The sequence below is a fragment of the Oncorhynchus masou genome, chromosome 9, assembly GCF_036934945.1.
Source record: "Oncorhynchus masou masou isolate Uvic2021 chromosome 9, UVic_Omas_1.1, whole genome shotgun sequence".
Classification (NCBI taxonomy): domain Eukaryota; kingdom Metazoa; phylum Chordata; class Actinopteri; order Salmoniformes; family Salmonidae; genus Oncorhynchus; species Oncorhynchus masou.
The window spans coordinates 33,815,351-33,842,379 of NC_088220.1; the positions used below are offsets into that span (position 1 = coordinate 33,815,351).

Consider the following 27,029-nt stretch of genomic DNA (forward strand, 5'->3'; position numbering starts at 1 on the left):
AGTTTAAAGCCGGATTTGGATACAAAAAGATTTCCCAAGCTTTAAACATCCCAAGGAGCACTGTGCAAGCGATAATATTGAAATGGAAGGAGTATCAGACCACTGCAAATCTACTAAGACCTGGCCGTCCCTCTAAACCTTCAGCTCATACAAGGAGAAGCCTGATCAGAGATGCAGCCAAGAGGCCCATGATCACTCTGGATGAACTGCAGAGATCTACAGCTGAGGTGGGAGACTCTGTCCATAGAACAACAATCAGTCGTATATTGCACAAATCTGGCCTTTATGGAAGAGTGGCAAGAAGAAAGCCATTTCTTAAAGATATCCATAAAAAGTGTCATTTAAAGTTTGACACAAGCCACCTGGGAGACACACCAAACATGTGGAAGAAGGTGCTCTGGTCAGATGAAACCAAAATTGAACTTTTTGGCAACAATGCAAAACGTTATGTTTGGCGTAAAAGCAACACAGCTCATCAGCCTGAACACACCATACCCACTGTCAAACATGGTGGTGGCAGCATCATGGTTTGGGCCTGCTTTTCTTCAGCAGGGACAGGGAAGATGGTTAAAATTGATGGGAAGATGGATGGAGCCAAATACAGGACCATTCTGGAAGAAAACCTGATGGAGTCTGCAAAAGACCTGAGACTGGGACGGAGATTTGTCTTCCAACAAGACAATGATCCAAAACATAAAGCAAAATCTACAATGGAATGGTTCAAAAATAAACATATCCAGGTGTTAGAATGGCCAAGTCAAAGTCCAGACCTGAATCCAATCGAGAATCTGTGGAAAGAACTGAAAACTGCTGTTCACAAATGCTCTCCATCCAACCTCACTGAGCTCGAGCTGTTTTGCAAGGAGGAATGGGAAAAAATTCCAGTCTCTCGATGTGCAAAACTGATAGACATACCCCAAGCAACTTACAGCTGTAATCGCAGCAAAAGGTGGCGCTACAAAGTATTAACTTAAGGGGGCTGAATAATTTTGCACGCCCAATTTTTCAGTTTTTGATTTGTTAAAAAAGTTTGAAATATCCAATAAATGTCATTCCACTTCATGATTGTGTCCCACCTATTGTTGATTCTTCACAAAAAAATACAGTTTTATATCTTTATGTTTGAAGCCTGAAATGTGGCAAAAGGTCGTACAGTTCAAGGGGGCCGAATACTTTCGCAAGGCACTGTACGTATTACCTCGACTAACCGGTGCCCCCGCACACTGACTCTGTACTGGTACCCCCCGTATATAGCCTCCACATTGACTCTGTACTGGTACCCCCCGTATATAGCCTCCACACTGACTCTGTACCGGTACCCCCCTGTATATAGCCTCCACATTGACTCTGTACCGGTACCCCCCGTATATAGCCTCCACATTGACTCTGTACCGGTACCCCCCGTATATAGCCTCCACATTGACTCTGTACCGGTACCCCCCGTATATAGCCTCCACATTGACTCTGTACTGGTACACCCTGTATATAGCCTCCACATTGACTCTGTACTGGTACCCCCTGTATATAGCCTCCACACTGACTCTGTACCGGTACCCCCCGTATATAGCCTCCACATTGACTCTGTACTGGTACCCCCCATATATAGCCTCCACACTGACTCTGTACTGGTACCCCCTGTATATAGCCTCCACACTGACTCTGTACCGGTACCCCCCGTATATAGCCTCCACATTGACTCTGTACTGGTACCCCCTGTATATAGCCTCCACACTGACTCTGTACTGGTACCCCCTGTATATAGCCTCCACACTGACTCTGTACTGGTACCCCCTGTATATAGCCTCCACATTGACTCTGTACTGGTACTCCCTGTATATAGGCTCCACATTGACTCTGTACTGGTACCCCCCGTATATAGCCTCCACACTGACTCTGTACTGGTACCCCCTGTATATAGCGTCCACACTGACTCTGTACTGGTACCCCCTGTATATAGCCTCCACATTGACTCTGTACTGGTACCCCCCATATATAGCCTCCACATTGACTCTGTACTGGTACTCCCTGTATATAGCCTCCACATTGACTCTGTACTGGTACCCCCTGTATATAGCCTCCAAACTGACTCTGTACTGGTACCCCCTGTATATAGGCTCCACATTGACTCTGTACTGGTACCCCCCGTATATAGCCTCCACACTGTCTCTGTACTGGTACCCCCTGTATATAGCGTCCACACTGACTCTGTACTGGTACCCCCTGTATATAGCCTCCACATTGACTCTGTACTGGTACCCCCCATATATAGCCTCCACATTGACTCTGTACTGGTACTCCCTGTATATAGCCTCCAAACTGACTCTGTACTGGTACCCCCTGTATATAGCCTCCACATTGACTCTGTACCTGTACCCCACCGTATATAGCCTCCACACTTAATGATGGTGTTGGATCTGTGCCTGGCCGTGCAGTCATGTCGTCCTCTTTTGCCATAGATTGTACATCTCAATTGTTTAGTGTTCTGTTGTGTAGTGGCTTTGCTGGCATCCCCCCCCCCCTCGAAAATGGTTTGCCCCACCAAGATTTACATGCTAAAATTGCCACTGGAAAGGAGTCATCAGGCCAGGTAGTCCCGAGGCATGGTCCTAGGGTTCAGGAGGGGAGGGAGAAAGAGAGGGAGAAAGAGATAATTAGAGGGAGCATACTTAAATTCACACAGGACCACAGATCAGACAGGATAATTAAACCGGATATAACAGACTGACCCTAGCCCTCCAGCACATAGACAACTGCAGCATAGATCAACCTGGTCTCAGAGGAAAATGTATTATATGTCACTAAAATCTGTGCAACTCCATTTAGTTTGATATGTAAAATTAGGTTACATTACATAATATGATATGTAGGACGTGTAGTATGTTACAAATTCCAATTTGTTGTTTCTAATGGTGGCTAAGTGGCTAATGCTAATGTTAGCTAGGTTGGGGTTAAGGTTAGAGTTAATGTTAGGAGTAAGGTTAAATGGTTACGTTTAAGGTTAGGGGAAGGGTTAGGTAACATGCTAAGTTGTAACAAGTCAACTGTACAAAAATATTAAGGCAACATGCTATAATGTCAACGATTTTACTGAATTACAGTTCATATTAGGAAATCAGTCAATTGAAATAAATTCATTACTCCCTAATCTATGGATTTCACATGACTGGGCAGCGGCTCAGCCATGGACGGGCCTGGGAGGGCATAGGCCCACCCACTGGGGAGCCAGGCCCAGCCAATCAAAATGAGTTTTTCCCCACAAAAGGGCTTTATTACATTATTACACTATTTCGTCAGCTGTCCGGGTGACTGTTCTCAGAAGATCCCACAGGTTAAGAAGCTGGATGTGGAGGTCCTGGTCTGGCGTGGTTACACATGGTCTGCTTTTGTGAGGCCGGTTGGACGTACTAACAAATTCTCTAAAACTACGTTGGCTTATGGCAGAGAAGTTAACATTCAATTCTCTGGTAACAGCTCTGGTGGACATTCCTGCAGCCAGCATTCCAATTGCACATCCCGTCAAAACTTGAGACATCTGTGGCATTGTGTTGTGTGACAAAACTGCACATTTTAGAGTGACCTTTAATTGTCCCCAGCACAAGGTGCATCTGTGTAACCTGTGTAACAAATTATAGCAAAACATTTGAGAGAAATAAGCTTTTTGTGCGTATGGAAAAGTTCTGGGATCTTTTATCTCAGCTCATGAAACATGGAACAAACACTTGTTGCGTGTTTATATTTTTGTTCAGTATAGAATCGATGATACCTTTCTGTGGTGCCAGGGCATGTATAGTGTTGCTGCAGCTAATGGTTTATTGGTAGGCCTATTTAGTCATCATTTTCTCATGTTAAGCCTAACGTTTCACGAAGCTATACATGGTGTCACAACTGCTGGCTGGTGGCAATAATTTAACTTTTTCAGTGATTCAAGTTAGAAATGTACACATTGCAAATTGTAAAATAAATGTTCAATGCAACAGCAATTCTAATCAACCTGCAGGACATAAGCCGTCCTCATGCTCTCTCCCAGCTTGGATAGAAGGTTGTTGTGTGTAAAACCAGTCTATTAATGCCAAGTAATACAATCAGTCCACCCTGAAAACACGAGCTTACTGGGGACTGTTTTATTATGCAGTGTTCGATCTATAGCTATATACTGTATATAGCTGCTATTAAGGAACTTTTTATAAAAATTACACATCAAATAGCCATGATAAATTCATCTACAATTTATTGTTGAACTCAGCTGGTTTTGTCTGGCTAGTAGCCTACACAAACGGGCTGCAATATTCAAGGTAAATTAAGTCAAATCCAATTTAAGAGACTCCCCTGGTGTCCTGAAGGCTTCCTTTTTTTGTGTGCAAATGTTTTCGCCACAGGCTGTAGGTCCAGGTTGGGAGCCTGACTGTTTTCTATAGTGAGTATTACCAACCCAGACAGTCTTTCCTGAGACATTGTGAGTTTTGTCCATTGTCAAACGCTAAAAAACTGCTTAAATATGATCAAAATTCAGCTAGAAGAACAAGAAGGATTTTGTCATTTGCCACATATATCTTTGTGCGGAACAATAGAAGTAATGTCTTTCCTAAGGTGAGGCAAACTTACTTTGCTCAGACATGTAAAAATTGCTTTCTCTGACCACACTGGGCAGAGAAAGCAGAAGTTTGCCAGTGTGCACCTGTGACAGAAGCACACAGAGTGATCGAGATAAAGAAAGAAGGGGAGAGAGTCCGAGTCACTGTCACTTGTGGATGAAAGGACAAGGGCTATAGAGTAGTTAGGCTATCCAGCCTCACTGGGCTTTCTCATTGGCCAGCCTTTCTGCCTGCCTGCCTGCCCGCCCGCCCGCCCGCCCGCCCGCCCGGGGAGAGAGAGAGAATTTGATCGTGAGCAAGACAAAGAGAGACCTAATGAGTTTGAGCTGTTTTTTGACACTGCTGAGTCAACAGATTGATGTTTCAACCTCTCTGACAACATATGGACAACTGGAGGGAGCATGCAACAGACAGGAAAGAAGGGGAAAGAATATGTCAACAATCCACCCGGAAAAAAGTGTGACATTGGAGAAAGACTAGGATGAAAAGAGAAAAATCCTGGCATTCTTCCTAACAAGAGAAGAGAGGCCAAGGAACATGCGTGAAACTGAACTAAGACTGTGGACAATCAAGGCATATTCCAGATTGTTCTCTGTATGTAAATCTCAATAGCCGCTGGTCTGTCTAATCCATAATCCATATACAGCAAATCATATGTATGTAATGTACAGTACTGGTCAAAAGTCTGGACAAACCTACTCATTCAAGGTCTTTATTTTGACTATTTTCTACATTGTATAATAATAGTGAAGACATCAAAACTATGGAATAACACATATGGAATCATGTAGCAACCAAAAAAAGTGTTAAACAAATCAAAATATATTTGAGATTCTTCAAAGTAGCTACAGCTTTTGCACACTCTTGACTTTCTCTCAACCAGCTTCATGAGGTTGCCACCTGGAATGCATTTCAATTAAAAGGTGTGCCTTCATTAAAGTTAATTTGTTGAATTTCTTTCCTTCTTAATGTGTTTCAGCCAATCAGCTGTGTTGTGACAAGGTAGGGGTGTTATACAGAAGATAGCACTATTTGGTAAAACACCAAGTCCATATTAGGGCAGGAACAGCTCAAATAAGCAAATAGAAACAACAGTCCATCATTACTTTAAGACATGAAGGTCAGTTAATCCGAAACATTTCAAGAACTTTGAAAGTGTCTTCAAGTGTAGTCACAAAACCATCAAGCGCTATGATGAAACTGGCTCTCATGAGGACCGCCACAGGAATGGAAGACCCAGAGTTACCTTTACTAAAGAGGATAAGTTCATTAGTGTTAACTGCACCTCAGATTGCAGCCCAAATAAATAACACCATGGGACCACGCAGCCGTCATACTACTCAGGAAGGAGACGCATTCTGTCTCCTAGAGATGAACGTACTTTGTTGCGAAAAGTGCAAATCAATCCCAGGAAAACAGAAAAGGACCCTGTGAAGATGCTGAAGGAAACAGGTACAAAGTATCTATATCCACAGTAAAACGAGTCCTATATCGACATAACCTGAATGGCCACTTAGTAAGGAAGAATCCACTGCTCCAAAACCACAATAAAAAACCCAGACTACGGTTTGCATCTGCACATGGTGGCAAAGATCGTACTTTTTGGAGAAATGTCCTCTGGTCTGATGAAACAAAAATAGAACTGTTTGGCCATAATGACCATCGTTATGTTTGGAGGAAAAAAGGGAACGCTTGCAAGCCGATGAACACCATCCCAATCGGGAGACACGGGGGTGGCAGCATCATGTTGTGGGGGTACTTTGCCCTCAAGAGGGATTGGTGCACTTCACAAAATAGATGGCATCATGAGGTAGGAAAATTATGTGGATATATTGAAGCTACATCTCAAGACATCAGTCAGGAAGTTAAAGCTTGGTTGCACATGGGTCTTCAAAATGGATAATGACCACAAGCATACTTCCAAAGTTGTGGCAAAATGGCTTAAGGTCAACAAAGTCAAGGTATTGGAGTGGCCATCACAAAGCCCTGAACTCAATCCTATAGAAAATGTGTGGGCAGAAGTGAAAAAGCATGTGCGAGCAAGGAGGCCTACAAACCTGACTCAGTTACATCAGCTTTGTCAGGAGGAATGGGCCAACATTCACACAATTTATTGTGGGAAGCTTGTGGAAGGCTACCCAAAGCGTTTGACCCAAGTTAAACAATTTAAAAGCAATGCTACTAAGTACTAATTGAGTGTAGGTAAACTTCTGACCCACTGGGAATATGATGAAAGAAATAAAGCTGAAATAAATCATTTTCTCTACTACTCTTCTGACATTTCACATTCTTAAAATAAAGTGGTGATCCTAACTGACCCAAGACAGGGAATTTTTACTAGGATTTAATGTCAGGAATTGTGAAAAACTGAGTTTAAATGTATTTGGCTAAGGTGTATGTAAACTTCAAACTTCAACTGTATATGATATTATTTGAAATATATACAGTTGAAGTCGGAAGTTTACGCACACTTAGGTTGGAGTCATTAAAACTCGTTTTCAACCACTCCACAAATTTTTTGTTAACAAACTATAGTTTTGGCAAGTCAGTTCGGATATCTACTTTGTGCATGACACAAGTAATTTTTCCAACAATTGTTTACAGACAGATTATTTCACTTATAATTCACTGTATCTCATTGAGGTTTTTAAAACCTTATTATAATCTCCCACAATAATAATAGAGTCTTGTTTTGCTTGTAGGTTAAATTCATTATTACAGTTGATGTCAGAAGTTTACATGCACCTTAGCCAAATACATTTAAACTCAGTTTTTCACAATTCCTGAGATTTAATCCTAATAAAATTCCCTGTCTTAGGTCACTAATAACGATGTTAATTAACAATCATTTTGATCGAATGTGCAAATTGTGCCAAACAGACAATAGGCACATTCGGATCAAAATTATTGTTAATTTATATCATTTACATTTAAGTCATTTAGCAGACGCTCTTATCCAGAGCGACTTACAAATTGGTGAATTCACCTTCTGACATCCAGTGGAACAGCCACTTTACAATATTAAGGGGGGGGGGGGGTGGTGAGAAGGATTACTTATCTTATCCTAGGTATTCCTTGAAGAGGTGGGGTTTCAGGTGTCTCCGGAAGGTGGTGATTGACTCCGCTGTCCTGGCGTCGTGAGGGAGTTTGTTCCACCATTGGGGGGCCAGAGCAGCGAACAGTTTTGACTGGGCTGAGCGGGAACTGTACTTCCTCAATGGTAGGGAGGCGAGCAGGCCAGAGGTGGATGAACGCAGTGCCCTTGCTTGGGTGTAGGGCCTGATCAGAGCCTGGAGGTACTGCGGTGCCGTTAATAATATATCCCATTTAGCAGACGCTTTTGTCCAAAGCGACTTACAAGTCGGCTGGGGCCACTACTTTTTACATATGGGTGGCCCCAGCGGGAATCGAACCCACGACGCTTGGCGTTGCAAGCGCCATGCTCTACCGACTGAGCCACACGTTCCCCTCACAGCTCCGTAGGCAAGCACCATGGTCTTGTAGCGGATGCGAGCTTCAACTGGAAGCCAGTGGAGAGAGCGGAGGAGCGGGGTGACGTGAGAGAACTTGGGAAGGTTGAACACCAGACGGGCTGCGGCGTTCTGGATGAGTTGTAGGGGTTTAATGGCACAGGCAGGGAGCCCAGCCAACAGCGAGTTGCAGTAATCCAGACGGGAGATGACAAGTGCCTGGATTAGGACCTGCGCCGCTTCCTGTGTGAGGCAGGGTCGTACTCTGCGGATGTTGTAGAGCATGAACCTACAGGAACGGGCCACCGCCATGATGTTGGTTGAGAACGACAGGGTGTTGTCCAGGATCACGCCAAGGTTCTTAGCGCTCTGGGAGGAGGACACAATGGAGTTGTCAACCGTGATGGCGAGATCATGGAACGGGCAGTCCTTCCCCGGGAGGAAGAGCGTTACCCTTTTTGAGTTTCTTTTCCCATAGAAGTATAACTTCATCTAATATTGTTGAATGAGTTTCCAGTAAACAATATATATTATATTCCTTCTCTTTTAGCCAGGTAAATACTGATCATATTTTCTTATTATCTGCTAAGCCATTACAATTATAACTGGCTATACTTATTTCCCCATTTACCATAATGAGACAAGTTTCAATTCAATTTATCATAATATATGTTTGTAAATTTACCATTAAAAGTACCATGATGATTGAGTGTCCATATAGCTGTACCATGATATTTTATATTGTTTTCCACTATTCCACCCGCTGAAACCTGGGTTGTCGTCCATGTAACTGGCAGACCAGCCCTGTCCACCTGGTCCACCTAGACTTCCAGTCATTGCACTGCCGCTAGTTAGCATTGGTTCACAAAATGACCTCTAACTTCCTTCATACTGGACACAGAGACATTAAAATGGTATCCAGTAGTTCATCTGACACACAAGTATGTAGTTCAAGGCCCAAATCCTGAAGTGTCCTATTTAAGATGCTCTTGAGCTGATCTATTAGTGCTGTGATGGGTCCGTGGTGGGAGGTGTGTTTTGCTGTGTGCATGTGTGTGTGTATATCGGGTGTGTATTGCAATAGAATCAGATACAGACACACACAAAATACAGCAGGCAGCAGTCAATTCCGACAAATTTATTTACTGGTTACTGTTGTTTTTTGAGGGTCCAAGATGATTATAGAACCACGTCATCTCTTCTCATACCCCTTTAACCCCCCCCCCCTCCCCCCATCATTATAGAACATCACAAATGGAGGTTATGAGAGCAAGACAGAGATGAAGAAAGGGATGAGGCCAGGTAAATGTAACATATGAACTACATAGTATATGTACAAAAGCAATGGGTCCAGGGCAGAGCTTTTATGTATATTGATGTAACTGTTTATAAAGTTATTTTAAGCTACAGTAGAGTTCAGAACTGGTTTGCCCCAAAACAACATTTTAAAAGTTCCTCAGACGTTAAATCGTTACCTTCCCTTCCATCAACATAGGACTTATCATCAGCTGCTAATAAAATAAGGAAGTGGTGGAGGATCCTCTCTGCCGATTGGTTGAAGTGGACTGTCACTCAAAGCTGCTGGTCCAGGTAAAGGGAGACAGCTCCCGAGTCATCTGAAATCTTTTCCTCTGCTTTGTTTGACAGCTGGCTGCAACTTTCTCGGGAGAGTAATATCTGTATCTGTGACTCAGAAACCTAGGGAGAGGAAGCGAGGGAGAGAGAGAGGGAGAGAGAGAATAAGACTGTCTCGAGATGCTCTTCACCTCTCTCTCCCACACACAAATTACTTACAGTATAACACACAAAAAATATGCTTTTATCTGAGCAATTAAAAAAAAAACCTCTTCAAATTTCTTGGCCTTGTATTGGTCCGCCCCCTTCAGGAAGTTCAGGAGGATGATATCACAGAGGACCGTACCCTGCAGCATATCAGAACAAAGACAGTTACACAAGTTGACCTAAAAAAATCCTGAAATACTTGCCTCGATTCTAGGGTTGATGGAGTTGACATTCAAAACGTATTGCATGACCTCCTTTTAAAGCATACAGTCTGAGTACAGAAGCCTTACCAGTCCCACAGAGGTAAAGGCTGCCACTAGGTTGATCAGAGTAGGAACTGTGTTGAACTTCCCTGCCTGAAAGGACAAAGACAGATGAATCCTGTATAATACACAGATAACAGGTACACGCACACACACCCTAATCCACACTCACAAGCCCAGTGACCAGGATGTCAAAGCGGATGGCGTAGGCCTTGTGGAGAGTGCGGAAGTCCGTCCGATTCTCTATACCGTTCTCCGTTTTGTAATATTTGGCAAATCTGTGGATGGTGAGAGAGGGGGAGACCGTGTCAATGAACACAGAAATAAAACGAGAGGAGGAGGGGGGGTAAGCAGGATGGAGAGGGGAAAAGAAAGAGGACGGGGAGAAGGAGGAAGAAAGATGGGGAGTCTCTTGAACAGTACTAAACTGAAAGGGGTTACAGTACCTGAAGTTGTATCCCTGAGAGATGGCGTTCTTCTGAAACACAGCATCAAGTCGCGTAAAGGAGTAATGTGGTTCACATCTTTCTTCTGACTCATCCAGATTACACTCCCATTCAATATTGATCCCGATCTCCCCACCCTGATAGAGGGAGACAGAGGGAGGGAAAAGAAGAGAAGGACAGATAGGTGAGGAGGGGGGAAGAGGAAAGGTAGGGACAAGCAGGTGGGACTGGAGATATATAAAATGGAGAGGGAGAAGTGGGAAAGAGAGAGGTTGAGAAAGCAGAATATAAGAGAGAGGGAGAGGAGAGAAAAGAAAGATGGGAGACCTTCGGGGGAGAGAGATGGAGATAGAGGAGATGATGATGAAGAGGGGAGGATGAGTCTCACTGTCTGAGCGATGGTGGAGAAGTTCTGTCCAGTATAGCGCAGCACATCTCCCACCTTGAAGATGGGACAGTGGCGGTTGTGCTCTGGGTCATATGTACAGCTCCTGATATAAGTTGTATTCAGCGATGACGGGAAGTTCCCTCTGTGGGAGAGAGAAGGTACAAATTTGAGTGATAGAGCCAAATCCCCTTCTTCGGTAGAAAAGAGAGGGCAACGCCTTGACAAGAAGGTTGGAGTGAGACCTCCTGAAAGTACTCTAACACAACATCATAAAGGTCTTCCCTTTGTTCATTTGAACATCTTGGCCATGTTCTGTTATAATCTCCACCCGGCACAGCCAGAAGAGGACTGGCCAACCCACATAGCCTGGTTCCTCTCTAGGTTTCTTCCTGGGTTTTGGCCTTTCTAGGGAGTTTTTCCTAGCCACCGTGCTTCTACACCTGCATTGCTTGCTGTTTGGGGTTTTAGGCTGGGTTTCTGTACAGCACTTTGAGATATCAGCTGATGTACGAAGGGCTATATAAAGCCATTTGATTTGATTTGATTTGATTCCCCAATACAGCCCCAGGAATGAGAGGTGTGTCGGACTCACCTGGTGACGTTGAACATGGGGAAACGGATACTGTTCTTGATGAAGATGGTGAAGTTTTCGACCTCCATCATTGGTTGCCTGAGAAAGGGTAAGGGAGAAAACAGAGAGAGAGAGAAGAAGGACTTCGGTAGGTGGGATGCACAAGTTGTAAACATGACATGTCATATGTTCATAATATTGTGGTCTATATGAAGCAGCTTTCTTTATGAGACAGAGCGAGAGAGAGAAAGAGAGAAAGAGAAAATTAAAGAGAGGTCTTACATTATGACTTTGTCATTCTCAGCAGGGCACCAACCCTCCATCTCACAGCGGCCTCCTTCAGAGGAGTTCACACAGGCACCAGTTATTATTCCTGTGGAGGAGAGAGAGAGAAAGAGAGAGAGAAAGAGAGCATGAGTGAGAGAGAGAGAGAGAGAGAGAGAGCATGAGTGAGTGAGTGAGTGAGTGAGTGGTGAGTGTGAGTGAGTGAGTGAGTGAGTGAGTGAGTGAGTGAGTGAGTGAGTGAGTGAGTGAGTGAGTGAGTGAGAGAGAGAGAGAGAGAGAGAGAGAGAGAAAGCTACAGGAATGTTTTACTAGCACAGACTGGAATATGTTCTGGGATTCATCCAATGGCAGTGAGGAGTATACCACCTCAGTCACCGGCTTCATCAATAAGTGCATCGTCGATGTCGACCCCACAGTGACCGTACGTACATATCCCAACCAGAAGCCATGGATTACATGCAACATCTGCACCGAGCTAAAGGCTAGAGTACCCTCCAAAGCTCATCATTAAGCTTGAGGCCATGGGTCTCAACCCCGCCCTGTGCAATTGGGTCCTGGACTTCCTGATTGTCCGCACCCGGGTGGTGAAGGTAGGTAACAACATCTACACTTCGCCTCAACACTGGGGCCCCACAAGGGTGCGTGCTCAGCCCCCTCCTGTACTCCCTATTCACCCATGACTGCATGGCCATGCACGCGTCCAACTCAATCATCAAGTTTGCAGATGACACAACAGTAGTAGGCTTGATTACCAACAACAACGAGACAGCCTACAGGGAGGAGGTGAGGGCACTTGGAGTGTAGTGTCAGCAAAACAACCTCTCACTCAATGTCAACAAAACAAAAAAGATGATCGTGGTCTTCAGGAAACAGCAGAGGGGGGGGGGGGGGGCGGAGCTAGCATGTTGGAGTGAACGGCTGTGCGTGAGAGGCTCCTGCAACTTTTTTGCAAAATAATCTAATTTAACCTACTTTATGGCACTTTTTACAACAAACGTTTCTTTCTAATACAAGATTGTAACTTTTTATATGAAAATGCCGAGTAATAAGCGACCAAAGGACAATAAATCCACAGCGGAGGCCTACTCCCCACTAAACAACAAGACAGACATGGCGGGAGGCACCTGCAACAACGTGACACTTACAGAACTTACCCGGGCTTTGGGGGAGCTACGTGTTGCTATAGCTGAGGATCTTAAGGCCACTATTGCTGAACTGGACACCAAAATCGAGAGCATCATTCGAACGGTCGCTTCGCATGGCCAGAGTATTGTGGACCTTGAGAAAGCTTCTGAATTCAACGCTGGTAGGATCGACGAGTTAGAGAAGCTATGCACGTCATTGCAGGATAGAGGCTTTCTGTGAAAGTGGTGGACCTGGAGGGCCGATCCATATGTAATAACCTTTGCGTTGTTGGTCTGGCAGAGGAGGTAGAGGCGGGCTCTCGCCCCACCGACTTCTTCGCCAAACTATTGAAGGATGCAATGGGATTGGATGTTTTGGATTCGGATCCCCACCTGGACCGTGCACATCGCTCCCTTGTCCCAGTGCCTGGACCGGGCCAACGTCCTCGCCCAGTAATCATCTGTTGTCACAGTTTCAAGACCAAGGATCTTATCCTGCGTGAAGCTCGAATGAGGGGCAACCTGTCACATAAAGGGCATCCATTCCGTGTATATGAGGATTATGCGCCCGATGTGGCAAAGCATCGCGCCGACTACAGAGAGGTCATGACCAGACTCTACAAACTCTATCTTCGCCCAGCCTTGCTCTTCCCTGCAAGACTAAGAATTACCCCGCCTTCCGGTGAAAAAGATTTGGCTCCCCTCGGTTTTGGACGCAGAGAAGTTTATCCGGGGATATACACCAATCCCCCATACAGGATAGAGTGCCTTGTCATTGCGTGTTAGGGCCTGCTCTTGGACTCGAATCCATACTATACCATATTGGGTGAAACCGTATTAAACGGGCTCAACAAGGGCTATCGAACATGTAAGACGCTGAGCTGACCAATGGATGGCGGTCAGAGCTCTCATTTAACGTTAAATTCACTTTCATCCCGGCTGTGCTCAGAGCGATGCATATTTTTACTTCCAGGTTTATCACTGACACCTTCGGATGGATATACTTATGTTCCCCCACTTTTGTTTTGATTCTTATTTATTTTACAATCCTTACATTATTCTTACTACCATACCATTTATTTATTGCTTGCAGGGGACTGGGGGTGATGGTTGGGAAGGGGCAGACGCAGACACCTGGTTAGCAAGTTGATGTTTTGTGCCGTTCTGCCTTTGTCTAGCCGTGGGCCGCTCTCCCGACTAGAGTCCCACCAGCCCTCTTTAGTGCTTATGGCTGTGTAGGTGTGCGTACATATAATTACTATTTGTACTTTATTACTATTTTCTCTTAGCATTTTAGTATTATGTATGTGTATATTTTAAATCAGTGTAGATTGTTATACTGGGGTATGAATGTTTGTATGTGTATATGTGCATATGGATGTATATACATATTCTTTAAATATATATACGATTTTTTTTGTGTGGGTATGTATGCATGTATGTATGTATGTATGTATGTGTTTATGTGTGTGTGTGTGTGTGTGTGTGTGTGTGTGTGTGTGTGTGTGTGTGTGTGTGTGTGTGTGTGTGTGTGTGTGTGTGTGTGTGTGTGTGTGTGTGTGTGTGTGTGTGTGTGTGTGTGTGTGTATGTATGTATGTGTATGTGTGTATGTGTGTGTGTATGTGTGTATGTGTGTATATATGTATGTATTTGTATATGCATGTGTGTATGTGTATATATATATATATATATATTTATTTTAATTTTTTTATTTAATTTAATTTAATGGGGGTAACATTTAATTTAGCAAATCCTTGTTCTGACTATGTCGGTTGCGGATGATTTATTTTTTGACCGGCAGTGCTTAGCAATATAATCTTGAGGCTATGTCTGGCTTATCTCTGGGATTGACCCAGGATGACGCTTAAATGCGCAATATGTTTAAGGTTTATTAGATGCCAACTGAACACTTTATTCGCAGGAGCCTCCTCAGTTCATATGTTAGTAAAAGTTCTAGGATAGTGAGAGGTGAACGTATAGTTGGGAATTTATTTTTGTTTTACCTCTTGTTTGTTTGAGGTCGCGCCGTGCTTTTTTGGCATCGGCCAGACAATGTGTTTATTATTTTTATGTTTCCTTTTTTTCCCCTCCTGTTTGTGCATGCCTGTTAAATATGGGTTGATGTGGGGGGGGGTAAGTGTTGGGGAAATTAGGGAAACAGGGTGGGAAGTAAAGGTGCTTGCAGGGTGGGGGAGGGGTTGGTTGGATACTGCTCGGGTGTAGGTGCTACATATGCTGATCGTGATGGTTTAGTGCGCATTTCTTAACTTTTTATCAAGTTACATGGTATGCAGGCCACCATAGGAACTACAAACGGGAGGAGGGTGGGGCTTACATTCACTTCCTGGAATGTCAAGGGTTTAAACGAACCAATTAAGAGGGGCAAGGTCGTAGCCCACCTGAAAGCACTCTCGTCTGATATTATATTTTTGCAAGAAACCCATCTGAAGAATAACTCTCATAGCAGACTTAAGTGTAGGTGGGTGGGGCAAGTGTATCACTCTAACGTCTCTGCCAAAACGAGAGGCACAGCGATTCTGGTATGGAAAGGAATTCCCTTTCTACATAAAACCACCCTTGCGGACAAAGAGGGTCGGTATGTGATCGTAATAGGAGAAATCCACTCTACCTCAGTAACTCTACTAAATATCTATGGGCCAAACATTGATAACCCCTCTTTTTTCAAAAGAGTCCTTGCCCTGATTCCAGATATCTCCCATACTAACCTGGTCATTGGAGGGGACCTTAACTGTGTGCTAGACCAGTATTTGGATAGATCCTCTACCCGGCGAACCCCTACCTCCTATTCAAGCGAATTCTTGAATACCTCCATAAAAAATTTGAACTTATTTGATATATGGAGGATCGCTAACCCTACGGGTAGGGAATACTCCTTTTACTCTCATGTTCACAATGTTTACACTCGAATTGACTACTTTTTGTTGGATGCTAGACTACTCCCCTATACCTGTAATGTGAGGTATCATGGTATTATATCATCTCAGACCACAGTCCACTCACCTTCTCCCTGAGATTGGGTGACATTGTACCAAATGAGAGGGTCTGGATGTTGAATCCTCAGCTCCTCACAGAACCAACATTCTGTGAATATCTTAAAGACCAAATTACATTTTTCTTTGATACCAACGACAACACAGAGACCTCCCCAGCATTATTGTGGGATACACTGAAGGCCTATCTGAGAGGCTGTATCATCTCCTTTCAGGCTGCCAGGAGTAGGCGAAACAGAGGAAAACTGGAAGAACTGGAGGGACAAATTCACTTACTGGATAGGGAGAATGCTAGCCATCCATCTATGGAGAAACATAAAAAAGTACCTCTTTAAAATTTGAATATAATCAGATTCTCTCAGCTAAAATTGCTAAATATTTTCTCTATGCCAAGCAAAAATATTTTGAGTTTGATGACAAACCACACAAATTACTCGCCAGACAATTTCGAAAAAATGTGAGTGACCGAATGATTCACAAAGTTAAATCTGCATCTGGGGAATTATTCTCTTCCCCCAAAGACATCAATGACAGATTCCGGCAGTTTTATGAGACTCTATACACATCTAAAGCGGATCCTAACCCCTTAATTATGCAAACATTTTTGGAGGACTGTAATCTTCCTGCCCTGAACCAGGAAAATTCTAACTTCCTGAATAAGGAAATATCTCTTGATGAAATTCGAGAAACAATTAAATCTCTAAAGAGTGGCAAGACCCCGGGCCCAGATGGATACCCTGGTGAATTCTATAAAACATTCAGCAACATGCTCTCTCCATCCCTGCACAAAATGTTGGTTCAGGCCAATGAGGATGGAGCTCTCCCTTCTACTTTGGACGAAGCGTTCATTACAGTTATACATAAGAAGGGTAAAGATCCAGAAGAGGTAGGGTCATACAGACCAATATCTCTCCTTAATACAGACCAAAAGATTTTAGCAAAAACTCTGGCTAACAGGCTTAGCACTTTAATTGGCAAATTGGTCCATTCGGATCAGACCGGCTTTATCCCTAACAGAAACTCATTCTCTAATCTCAGGCGCCTCTTCAATATTATGTATTCTCAGAGCTTACCTAACGTGGACCTTGCCGTCATATCTCTTGACGCCGAAAAGGCCTTTGACCAAGTTGAGTGGCCCTATCTATTCAAGGTCCTACAGAAATGTAATATTGGAGATGAGTTCATAAATTGGACCCAGCATTTATATAGCAACCCCTGTGCCAGAATACTCACGAACCAATCATTGTCGCCCCGATTTAACCTTAACAGGGGGACAAGGCAGGGTTGTGCGCTGTCGCCTATGCTGTTCGCCATAATTATCGAACCCCTCGCTCAGACGATTAGATCTCATCCAGCAATACACGGCTATAATACTAAAGATACTCTAAATAAGATTTCCCTATACGTAGATGACATCCTCCTCTCTGTAACAGAACCCCAGGCTAGTATCCCAGCTATTCTTGATGTGATCAATTTGTTTGGTACCTTCTCGGGATACAGAATAAATTGGAACAAGAGTGAATTAATGTCCATACGGTCGCAAAACACCTCCTGGCTAGAACATCTCCCATTTAAGTTATCTTCAGAAAAATTTACCTACCTAGGAATTTTAGTTACCAAACAATACTCCTTACTATTTAAGAGAATTTCCCCTCTCTGATACAAAAACTCAAAGCAAACATACTATTTTGGAGAACTCTCCCAATTTCTCTGCTCGGAAGAATTAATGCCATTAAAATGGTCTTCCTCCCACAACTGCTCTACCTATATCAGAACATCCCAGTATTCATACCTAAATCCTTTCATAAACAACTATTATCAATCCTTTCATCTGGGATTATAAAACACACAGGAGAGGTAAAAAACACCTCTGTAAATCCAAGATGGAAGGGGGATTGTCTCTCCCAAATGTTATATTTTATTACTGGGCCACTAACCTCCGCGTTGTTACGTTTCTGCTGGATGACGTACTTCCGGCATCCAGCTGGCTTACTATAGAGCGTGAGGAGTGTCAACCCTTCTCTATTGGCGCTGTGATTTTGTCGCCTGTAAATCTGGAGATAAACTCCAGATAAACTGATATCGCGTCTGTATGATGCTTTTCAATCTGTTAGCACACCTTCTACAGATGGCATCAAGGCAAAATGGGAGGAAGAACTAGGGACTGACATTTCTGTGGCAGACTGGGAAGAGAGCTTGGAGTATATCCACACATGCTCCATTAATTCCAGACATCGTCTCATACAATTCAAGGTATTACACAGATTACACTATTCCAAAACTAAACTGCATAGGATATTTCCTGATACATCCCCTACATGTGATACATGTTAGGCTGCGCAGGGTACACTACTCCACTGCTTTGCCCTATGCTCTAACTTGCATGAACTTGCATGGTTATTGGTGTGGAATTTTTGGGATCCTCTCTGAAGTTTTGGAGACTTCAATAGATCCATACCCGCTTCTGATAATCCTGGGAGTATCTGAGTCCCTAAACTGATTAACCAACCCCCAAAAACAACTAATCTCGTATGGTCTCATTTCAGCAAAAAAAACTCATCTTGTTGTTTTGGAAAAGGAGGGAAGCGCCCTCTACCAAATTATGGCTCAGTGAATTGGCAAACACTGTACACTTAGAAAGAATTAGATATATTCTGAACAATAAATTATCGACATTTGATCAAATCTGGCAGCCTTTCCTCTCCTACGTGGACGAGTCGGCGCTGTGAATTTGTACTTATTAACGCACTCTCAATTGTAATATTTTAATCTACCTTTGGGCAGCATGTGCTGGCCCTGCCGAGCAGTTGGGGGGGGGGGGACATCTTCCCTCTTTCTTTCTACGTGTCCTTATTTTGTATGTTGTGTTTTGTATTATTAGCCCAGGGCTCTGGGTCTTGCTGTTCCTGAATGCTCTTTTATGTTTAGATAAGAATAACATGTCTTGTATACCTATACACCATTCAATTGTGTGTGTTTAATAAAAAATATTTGAAACAGGAAACAACAGAGGGAGCACTCCCCTATCCACGTCAATGGGACAGCAGTGGAAAAGGTTGAACGTTTTAAGTTCCTTGGCTTACACATCACAGACAAATTGAAATGGTCCACCCACACAGACAGTGTGATGAAGAAGGCGCTACAGCGCCTCTTCAACCTCAGGAGGCTGAATAAATTTGGCTTGTCACCTAAAACCCTCACAAACTTTTACAGATGCACAATTAAGAGCATTCTGTTGGGATGTATCACCGCCTGGTACGGCAACTGCACAGCCCTCAACCGCAAGGCTCTCCAGAGGTTGGTGCGTTCTGCACCACGCAACACCGGGGGCAAACAAAATTAAGCTCCTCATGGAAAATCAAGAGATAATTTTTGCTGACTATTATAACAATGAGAACATCAGCAATCTCCCACACAGATCATCCCCTGGCATGGCATACTAGACAACGATGACTCCGAGTCAGCTAATATAAATATCTAAGTCTGGAACAGTACTGGTATAGGGAAAACCCAAACAGTTTCAGCTGAACTTGCACCTAATCAAAGAATTAGCTCAGGAGGAGAATCTCTCCCTCGAGAAAGATACCCCCATCCCGAGCAGGTCAGACCAGACCTCTTCATTATATAACCCCACAGATGAGCAACCCCAGGTGGAAAGTCAACCTCCCAGCACAGAGTACTACTCCCTCATTGAAATGAAGGATACATTCACCCAGCTGGAGGTAAGGCAAGTGAAACTGGAACAGCAGGTGAACACACTCCAGTCAGCACAGAAAAATTGTCCAGCTAATCAACACCCCCTCAACCAGACCCGGAGAGCTGGAGGTGGAGAGAGACAAATCTGCACTCTGGACTGTGGTGAGACAACTTCAACAGGAGAAAAAGCAGGAGCAGGAGAAGAACAGAGCACTAGAGGAGAGGATCAGACTGCTGGAGGAGAGGGTGAGGGGATGGCATGTGACAGAGAACAACCCACTAGAGAGGTGGCCACACCCGCAGAGAAGCCAGCAGAACAGCCCAACTCAGCTCCCGACAACAGTCTCGACACCACAGCAGAACAGTCCACCCCAGACCCTGACCACGTCGACATCACAGTGGGGCAGACAAATGTAGAACCCCAAGCCCAGAGGATCTCACGCCCCTTGAGCACCCTCCCCTAGTCAGCCACCCTGATAGCCCTCCAGACACCCCCCCCCCCGCCCTAAACCTTCTGTCTGAGGACCAACTAGGGTCACCCAGCCACATAATAAAACACACAGGCACAAACGACCTGAGAGCACAGTAGGAAAGGGTGGCCACAGCACTCAAGGGAGTGATTGAAAAAGCTTGTTCTACTTTACTCCCGAATGCACAAGTGGTTTTCTCCACCCTGCTACCACAAAGAGACTTCCACCCTGCCACAATACAGCGGGTAAACACAAGTATTTCCCATGACTGTGCCTCAAAACCAAATGTTTACCTGGCCCACCACTCCACCCTGGACTTGAGCAGCCTTTATGACCAGGTCCACCTATACAAGACAGCAGTGCCCACCTTTGCCCTGACCCTAAAGGACATCGCTCTCAAACACAGCCCCAACCCTTCACACAGGAGCAACAGATCAATAGACACCCCACCCAGACCGACACTCTCCCAGACCTGCGGGACCCCCCCGGGACCTACACATAGAGGACCCATGCCGAGAGGATCTACATCCAGGCCACAACACCACCAGCCACATCCACATCCCCACACCAACCAATCAACCCCCCCAAATCAACCATGCCCACACCCCATTTAGGCCCCCTCAGATCAAACCTATGCCCCTCCTGCCCACCCCATGCACCCTACCCCATGCACCCCACCCCCGCAAAGAGGGCCTCAACATGGAAGTCACACATACGTCCAGGCCGTGAGCAGGCAAACAGGCCCAGCCCCCACTCTTACACTAGCCCAAGCCAATAGCATGTACCAGGCGCTTAGCAGGTCATACTAACACTAACTGGCCTGAGGCCAAACCACATGACCAACAACATTGGACACTTTATGGAACACAAAGCCTTCACTATCTCATCCTGGAATATCCAAGGCCTGAGGTCATCTGCCTCTGGCCTAAAGAGCAAGGACCTGGGCTTCATCAAAGAAATCGGAAATACAGACATTGTCATCCTACAAGAAACATGGTATAGAGGAGACGGACCCACTGGTTGCCCTCTAGTTACAGAGAGCTGGTAGTCCCATCCACCAAACTACCAGGTGTGAAACAGGGAAAATACTCAGGGGGTATGCTAATTTGTTATAGAGCAGACCTAAACCACTCCATTAAATTCATCAAAACAGGAGTATTTTACATTTGGCTAGAAATTCAAAAGGAAATGATCTTAACAGAGAACAATGTCCTACTGTGTGCTACCTATATCCCCCGACTAGAATCCCCATAATTTAAGGAAGATAGCTTCTCCATCCTGGTGGGGGAAATCAATCATTTCCAGGCCCAGGGACATGTACTAGTCTGTGGCGACCTCTTAAAGAAGAAGTTACAGGTCTGCGAGAGCCAGAAATCTTGCTTGTTTGTAGGTGACCAAATACTTAGTTTCCACCATAATTTGCAAATAAATTCATTAAAAATCCTACAATGTGATTTTCTGGATTTTTTCCCCTCATTTTGTCTATCATAGTTGAAGTGTACCTATGATGAAAATTACAGGCCTCTCTCGCCTTTTTAAGTGGGAGAACTTGCACAATTGGTGGCTGACTACTTTTTTGCCCCACTGTGCATGATCAAAAATGAAATCTTTGAAACAACTATTAAAGACTACCAGAACCCATTGGATTCTCCAATTACCTTGAATGAACTACAGGACAAAATAAAAATCCTCCAACCCAAAAAGGCCTGTGGTGTTGATGGTATCCTCAATGAAATGATCAAATATACAGACAACAAATTCCAACTGGCTATACTAAAACTCTTTAATTAGCTCTGGCATCTTCCCCAAAATTTGAAACCAAGGACTGATCACCCCAATCCACAAAGTGGAGGCAAATTTTATCCCAATAATTACCATGGGATATGTGTCAACAGCAATCTTGGGAAAATCCTCTGCATTATCATTAAAAGCATACTCATACATTTCCTCAGTGAAAACAATGTACTGAGCAAATTTCAAATTGTTTTTTTATCAAATTATCATACGACAGACCATGTATTCACCCTGCACACCCCAACTGACAAACAAACAAACCAAAACAAAGGTAAAGTCTTCTCATACTTTGTTGATTTCAAAAAAAGCCCATGACTCAATTTGTCATGAGGGTCTGCAATACAAACTGATGGAAAGTGGTATGGGGGAAAAACATACGACATTATAAAATCCATGTACACAAACAACAAGTGTGGGGTTAAAATAAGCACACATTTATTCCCACAGGGCTGTGGGTTGAGACAGGGATGCGGCTTAAGCCCCACCCGCTTCAACATATATATCAATGAATTGGCATGGACACTAGAACAGTCTGCAGCACCCGGCAACACCCTACTAGAATCTGAAGTCAAATGTCTACTGTTTGCTGGCCCTGACAGTAAATTTCATTAAGATAAAAGTAATGGTGTTCCAAAAAAGGTCCAGTTGCCAGGACCACAAATACAAATTCCATCTAGACACCATTGCCCTAGAGCACACAAAAAACGATACATACCTTGGCCTAAACATCAGCGCCACAGGTAACTTCCACAAAGCTGTGAACGATCTGAGAGATAAGGCAAGAAGGACCTTCTATGCCATCAAAAGGAACATAAAATTCGATATACCAATTAGGATCTGGCTAAAAATACTTGAATCAGTTATAGAACCCATTGCCCTTTATGGTTGTGAGGTCTGGGGTCTGCTCATCAACCAAGAATTCACAAAATGGGACAAACACCAAATTGAGACTCTGCATACAGAAATCTTCAAAAATGTCCTCTGTGTAAACGTAAAACACTAAATAATGCATGCAGAGCAGAATAAGGCCGAAACCCGCTAATTATCAAAATCCAGCATAAAGCCATTCAATTCTACAACCACCTAAAAGGAAGTGATTCCCAAACCTTCCATAACAAAGCCATCACCTACAGAAAGATGAATCTGAAGAAGAGTCCCCTAAGCAACCAGGACAGCAACACAATTAGACCCAACCAAATCATGATAAAACCAAAAGATAATTACTTGACACATTGGAAAGAATTGACAAAAAACAGAGCAAAGTAGAACTAAACAGAGAGTACAGAGAGTCAGAATACCTGACCACTGTGACTGACCAAAACTTAAGGACAGCTTTGACTCTGTACAGACTTAGTGAGCATAGCCTTGCTATTGAGAAAGGCTTGCCGTAGGCAGACCTGGCTCTCAAGAAAAGACAGGCTATGAGCACTCCGCCCACAAAATGAGGTGTAAACTGCCCTCACTTCCTGACCTCCTGCAAAATGTATGACCATATTAGAGACACATATTTCGCTCAGATTACACAGATCCACAAAGAATTAGAAAACAAACACGATTTTGATAAACTCCCATATCTACAAGAAAAGGGCAACCAGTGAAGAATGAACACCATTGTAAATACAACCCATATTTGTGTTTCCCTTTGTACTTTAACCATGTGCACATCGTTACAACACTGTATATATACATAATACAACCTTTGTAATGTCTTTACTCTTTTGGAACTTCTGTGAGTGTAATGTCTACACTCACTGTCCATTTTTGTTTATTTCACTTTTGTTTATTATCTACTTCACTTGCTTTGGCAATGTTGACATATGTTTCCTATGCCAATAAAGCCCCTTTAATTGAATTGAATTGAGGGAGAGAGAGAGAGAGAGAGAGAGAGAGAGAGAGAGAGAGAGAGGAGGAAGGATCAACGGAGTCCCAGGAGGGGAATGGTGGAGAAAACAAGAAGAGGAAATAGTTGAAACTCGCCGTTTCCAAGGAAGCTCCCTAAATGCTTGTCACAGTCTTCATCTGTTTCACACTCGTACTTCACGTCACTCTGAACACACAAAGAACAGATACACAGGCGTTAATAGCATTGGCCTTCGACCAGCAGCTCTGTCACCACCCAATATTAAATGCCTCAGCTCTTGTTAATGGTACGGGTGGGGGCTTTGCAGAGTAGAGTACGCTGTATTGTTAAAACCATGGTATAGAGAACTGGAGCAGGTAGGTAACATGCTACATGTATACTGGACTGAAATGGACTCACCTCAGGGCAGAAGCCTTGGAATTGTTCCTCCGTGACGATGAGCTTGGTGATGATGCAGAACACTGCGGCGCCCTGTCAGCACATATACAAACCAGCACTTTAGCCTAAACGTCATCAAGTCAACCTATCAGGCCTACTGCTGAAACCATCGAAAAGCCTCAACCAACGCCATCTTTTTTGTTGTTCTTGCTATCATTAGCAACCCAGGTTTTTTTTGTTGCCATGCTACTAAACCAGTTTCTTGGGCTAATGCTAACTAATGTACTCTGATGAACCACTCAGACACTTATTCTACCCAACCAAAGGACTTCATTTAGTTTCCCATCATCACCTCACACCAAGCACTTCCCTTTAAGTGTTTAACATTACCACAGTGAAATGCTCAATGACATTATATCAAGTATCTATAGACTTCTTGCACCACACTTCGGCTGACTGGGCGAGTTTTTGTGTGTGTACCTATTGCAATAATTTTAATAACATTTAATCAACATTTGGTACACTGAGTATACAAAATATGAAGAACACCTGCTCCTCCCATGACAAATCAAATCAAATTTGTCACATGTGCCAAATACAACAAACTTACAGTGAAATTGTATTTATTTGACCTTCATTTAACTAGACAAGTCATTTAAGAACAAATTCTTATTTTCAATGATGGCCTAGGGACAGTAGGTTAACTGCCTGTTCAGAACAACAGATTTGTATCTTGTCAATTCGGGGATTTGAACTTTCAAACTTCCGTTTATTAGTCCAACGCTCTAACCACTAGGCTACCCTGCCGCCCCATAAATGCTTACTTACAAGCCCTTAACCAACAGTGCTTTAAGAAGTAAAAATATAAAAAAATAAAGTGTTGAGTAAAAAATAGAAAATAAAAGTAGCAAATAATTTAACAGCAGCAGTAAAATAACAAGCGAGGCTACACACAGGGGGTACCGGTACAGAGTCAATATGTGGGGGCACCGGTTAGTCGAGGTAACTGAGGTAAAATGTACATGTAGGTTGAGTTAAAGTGACGATGCATAGATTATAAACAGAGAGTAGTGGCAGTGTAAAAGAGGGGTCTGGGTAGCCCTTTGATTAGCTGTTCAGGAGTCTTATGGCCTTGGGGTAGAAACTGTTTAGAGGCCTCTTGGACCTAGACTTGGCGGTCCGATACCGCTTGCCGTGCGGTAGCAGAGAAAACAGTCTATGACTTGGGTGGCTGGAGACAGAGACTGACCAGGTGAATCCAGGTGAAGGCTATGATCCCTTATTGATGTCACTTGTTAAATCCACTTCAATCAGTGTAGATGAAGGGGAGGAGACAGGTTAAATAAGGATTTTTAAGCCTTGAGACAATTGAGACATGGATTGTGTGTGTGCGCCATTCAGAGGGTGAATGGGCAAGACAAGATAAGTCATTTCCTTCTCACGGGATATGGTAGTAGGTGCCAGGCACAAAGGTTTGACTGTGTCAAGAACTGCAATGCTGCTGGGTTTTTCACCCTTAACAGTTTCTTGCGTGTTTCAAGACTGGTTCGCCACCCGAAGGACATCCATCCAGTCAACCTGACACAACTGTGGGAAGCATCGGAGTCAACATGGGCCAGCAATCTTTGTGGAAGGTTGACACCTTGTAGAGTCCATGCCTGCGATGAATTGATGCTGTTTTGGGGTGCAACTCAATATTAGGAAGACGGTCCTAGTGTTAGGTATACTCAGTGTATATTACACAGTGTACAGTTATAATATACAAGTTGTGTACAGTAACTATGTTAGCACTGCAGTATAACTTCTGTGTTGTTTTAGTTTAGGGTCAAAGGTAAGATGTCACGGTTAGGCGTCTGGGTGTCACAGACCTGCGTAGGGGCGACATAGTCCGCCACATCCATCACGCGGTTGTTATGGTAACCGAAGCCCTTCACCTTAGTCATGACAGAAGACTCGATGCCAGAGTCTTTCACCTGGTATGCCTTTTCGTGTAAAAAGACCCACCTAAATGACAAAAACAGGAAAGAAAGATAGATGGAGGCAAAGGTTATGGAGAATGACAGGGAGGGGGGCGGGTAAAGAAGACGATTAGTAACAATAGTTCTAGAATGATCAGGAGCAAGACATTGGGAGAGGAAAGAATTAATGGGGAAAGAAAGATGACAGAGAGGTCGACATTATCATACACACACACGCACATACACACACACACACACATACACACACACAAACAAGTTGTACCGACCAAACGAAGTAGATGATGATGAGCAGTTGTACGACGCGGTTGATGATTCCAACAGACCAGCTCTTCACCACCACAGACTTGGTTGTCTCGTAGGTGAAGAAGTCCGTAATAAAGCCCCATAGCAAAGACATCCTGAGAGATGGGTTGTGTGTGCGTGCGTGTGTCTACGTGCGAAACAGCTGCAAGTCTATTTTGCATCAGAGTTTCTCCAGGTGGGTGTGTGAGAGCCCAACAAGTGTGTAAATACTGCTTCAGTTGCCACACAATGCTGCTGAGAAGACGTCTCACAAAAATTTCCCTCTGTGTGTCGTCGATCCTTCTGCTTCTCACCCTCTTTAGTACCTCTCTCTGAAACACCCTGTCCCTCTCTCTCTCTCTGATTCGCTGGGTAATCATGCTGGACCTCCCCTTTTCTCCTGCAAATGAAAAAAAGAAAGAAGAAGAAGCGGAAACAAAAAAAACTATCTCTCTGTTCCTCCATCGCGTCCTCTCTCTCTCTATTCTCTCTCTCTATTCTCTATCTCTCTCTATTCTCTCTCTCTCTATTCTCTCTCTCTCTCTCTATTCTCTATCTCACTCTATTCTCTCTCTCTCTCTATTCGCTCTCTCTCTCTCTATTCGCTCTCTCTCTATTCTCTCTCTCTCTATTCTC

The 27,029-nt window shown here is 43.8% G+C and overlaps 1 protein-coding gene across 1 annotated transcript; it reads right to left on the reverse strand.

The window, feature by feature from the left end:
* Positions 1 to 9,327: 9,327 nt before the first annotated feature.
* Positions 9,328 to 26,669, reverse strand: LOC135545202 (P2X purinoceptor 3-like). Its single transcript, XM_064972830.1, has 12 exons — positions 26,378 to 26,669; positions 26,001 to 26,136; positions 24,154 to 24,225; positions 23,871 to 23,940; positions 11,795 to 11,885; positions 11,534 to 11,611; positions 10,942 to 11,083; positions 10,554 to 10,690; positions 10,280 to 10,385; positions 10,135 to 10,200; positions 9,907 to 9,984; positions 9,328 to 9,760 (listed from the first exon to the last, which is right to left on the reverse strand). Exons 1-12 carry the CDS (start codon positions 26,506 to 26,508, stop codon positions 9,635 to 9,637), a joined length of 1,233 nt encoding a protein of 410 aa, XP_064828902.1. The 5' UTR covers positions 26,509 to 26,669; the 3' UTR covers positions 9,328 to 9,634.
* Positions 26,670 to 27,029: the final 360 nt, after the last annotated feature.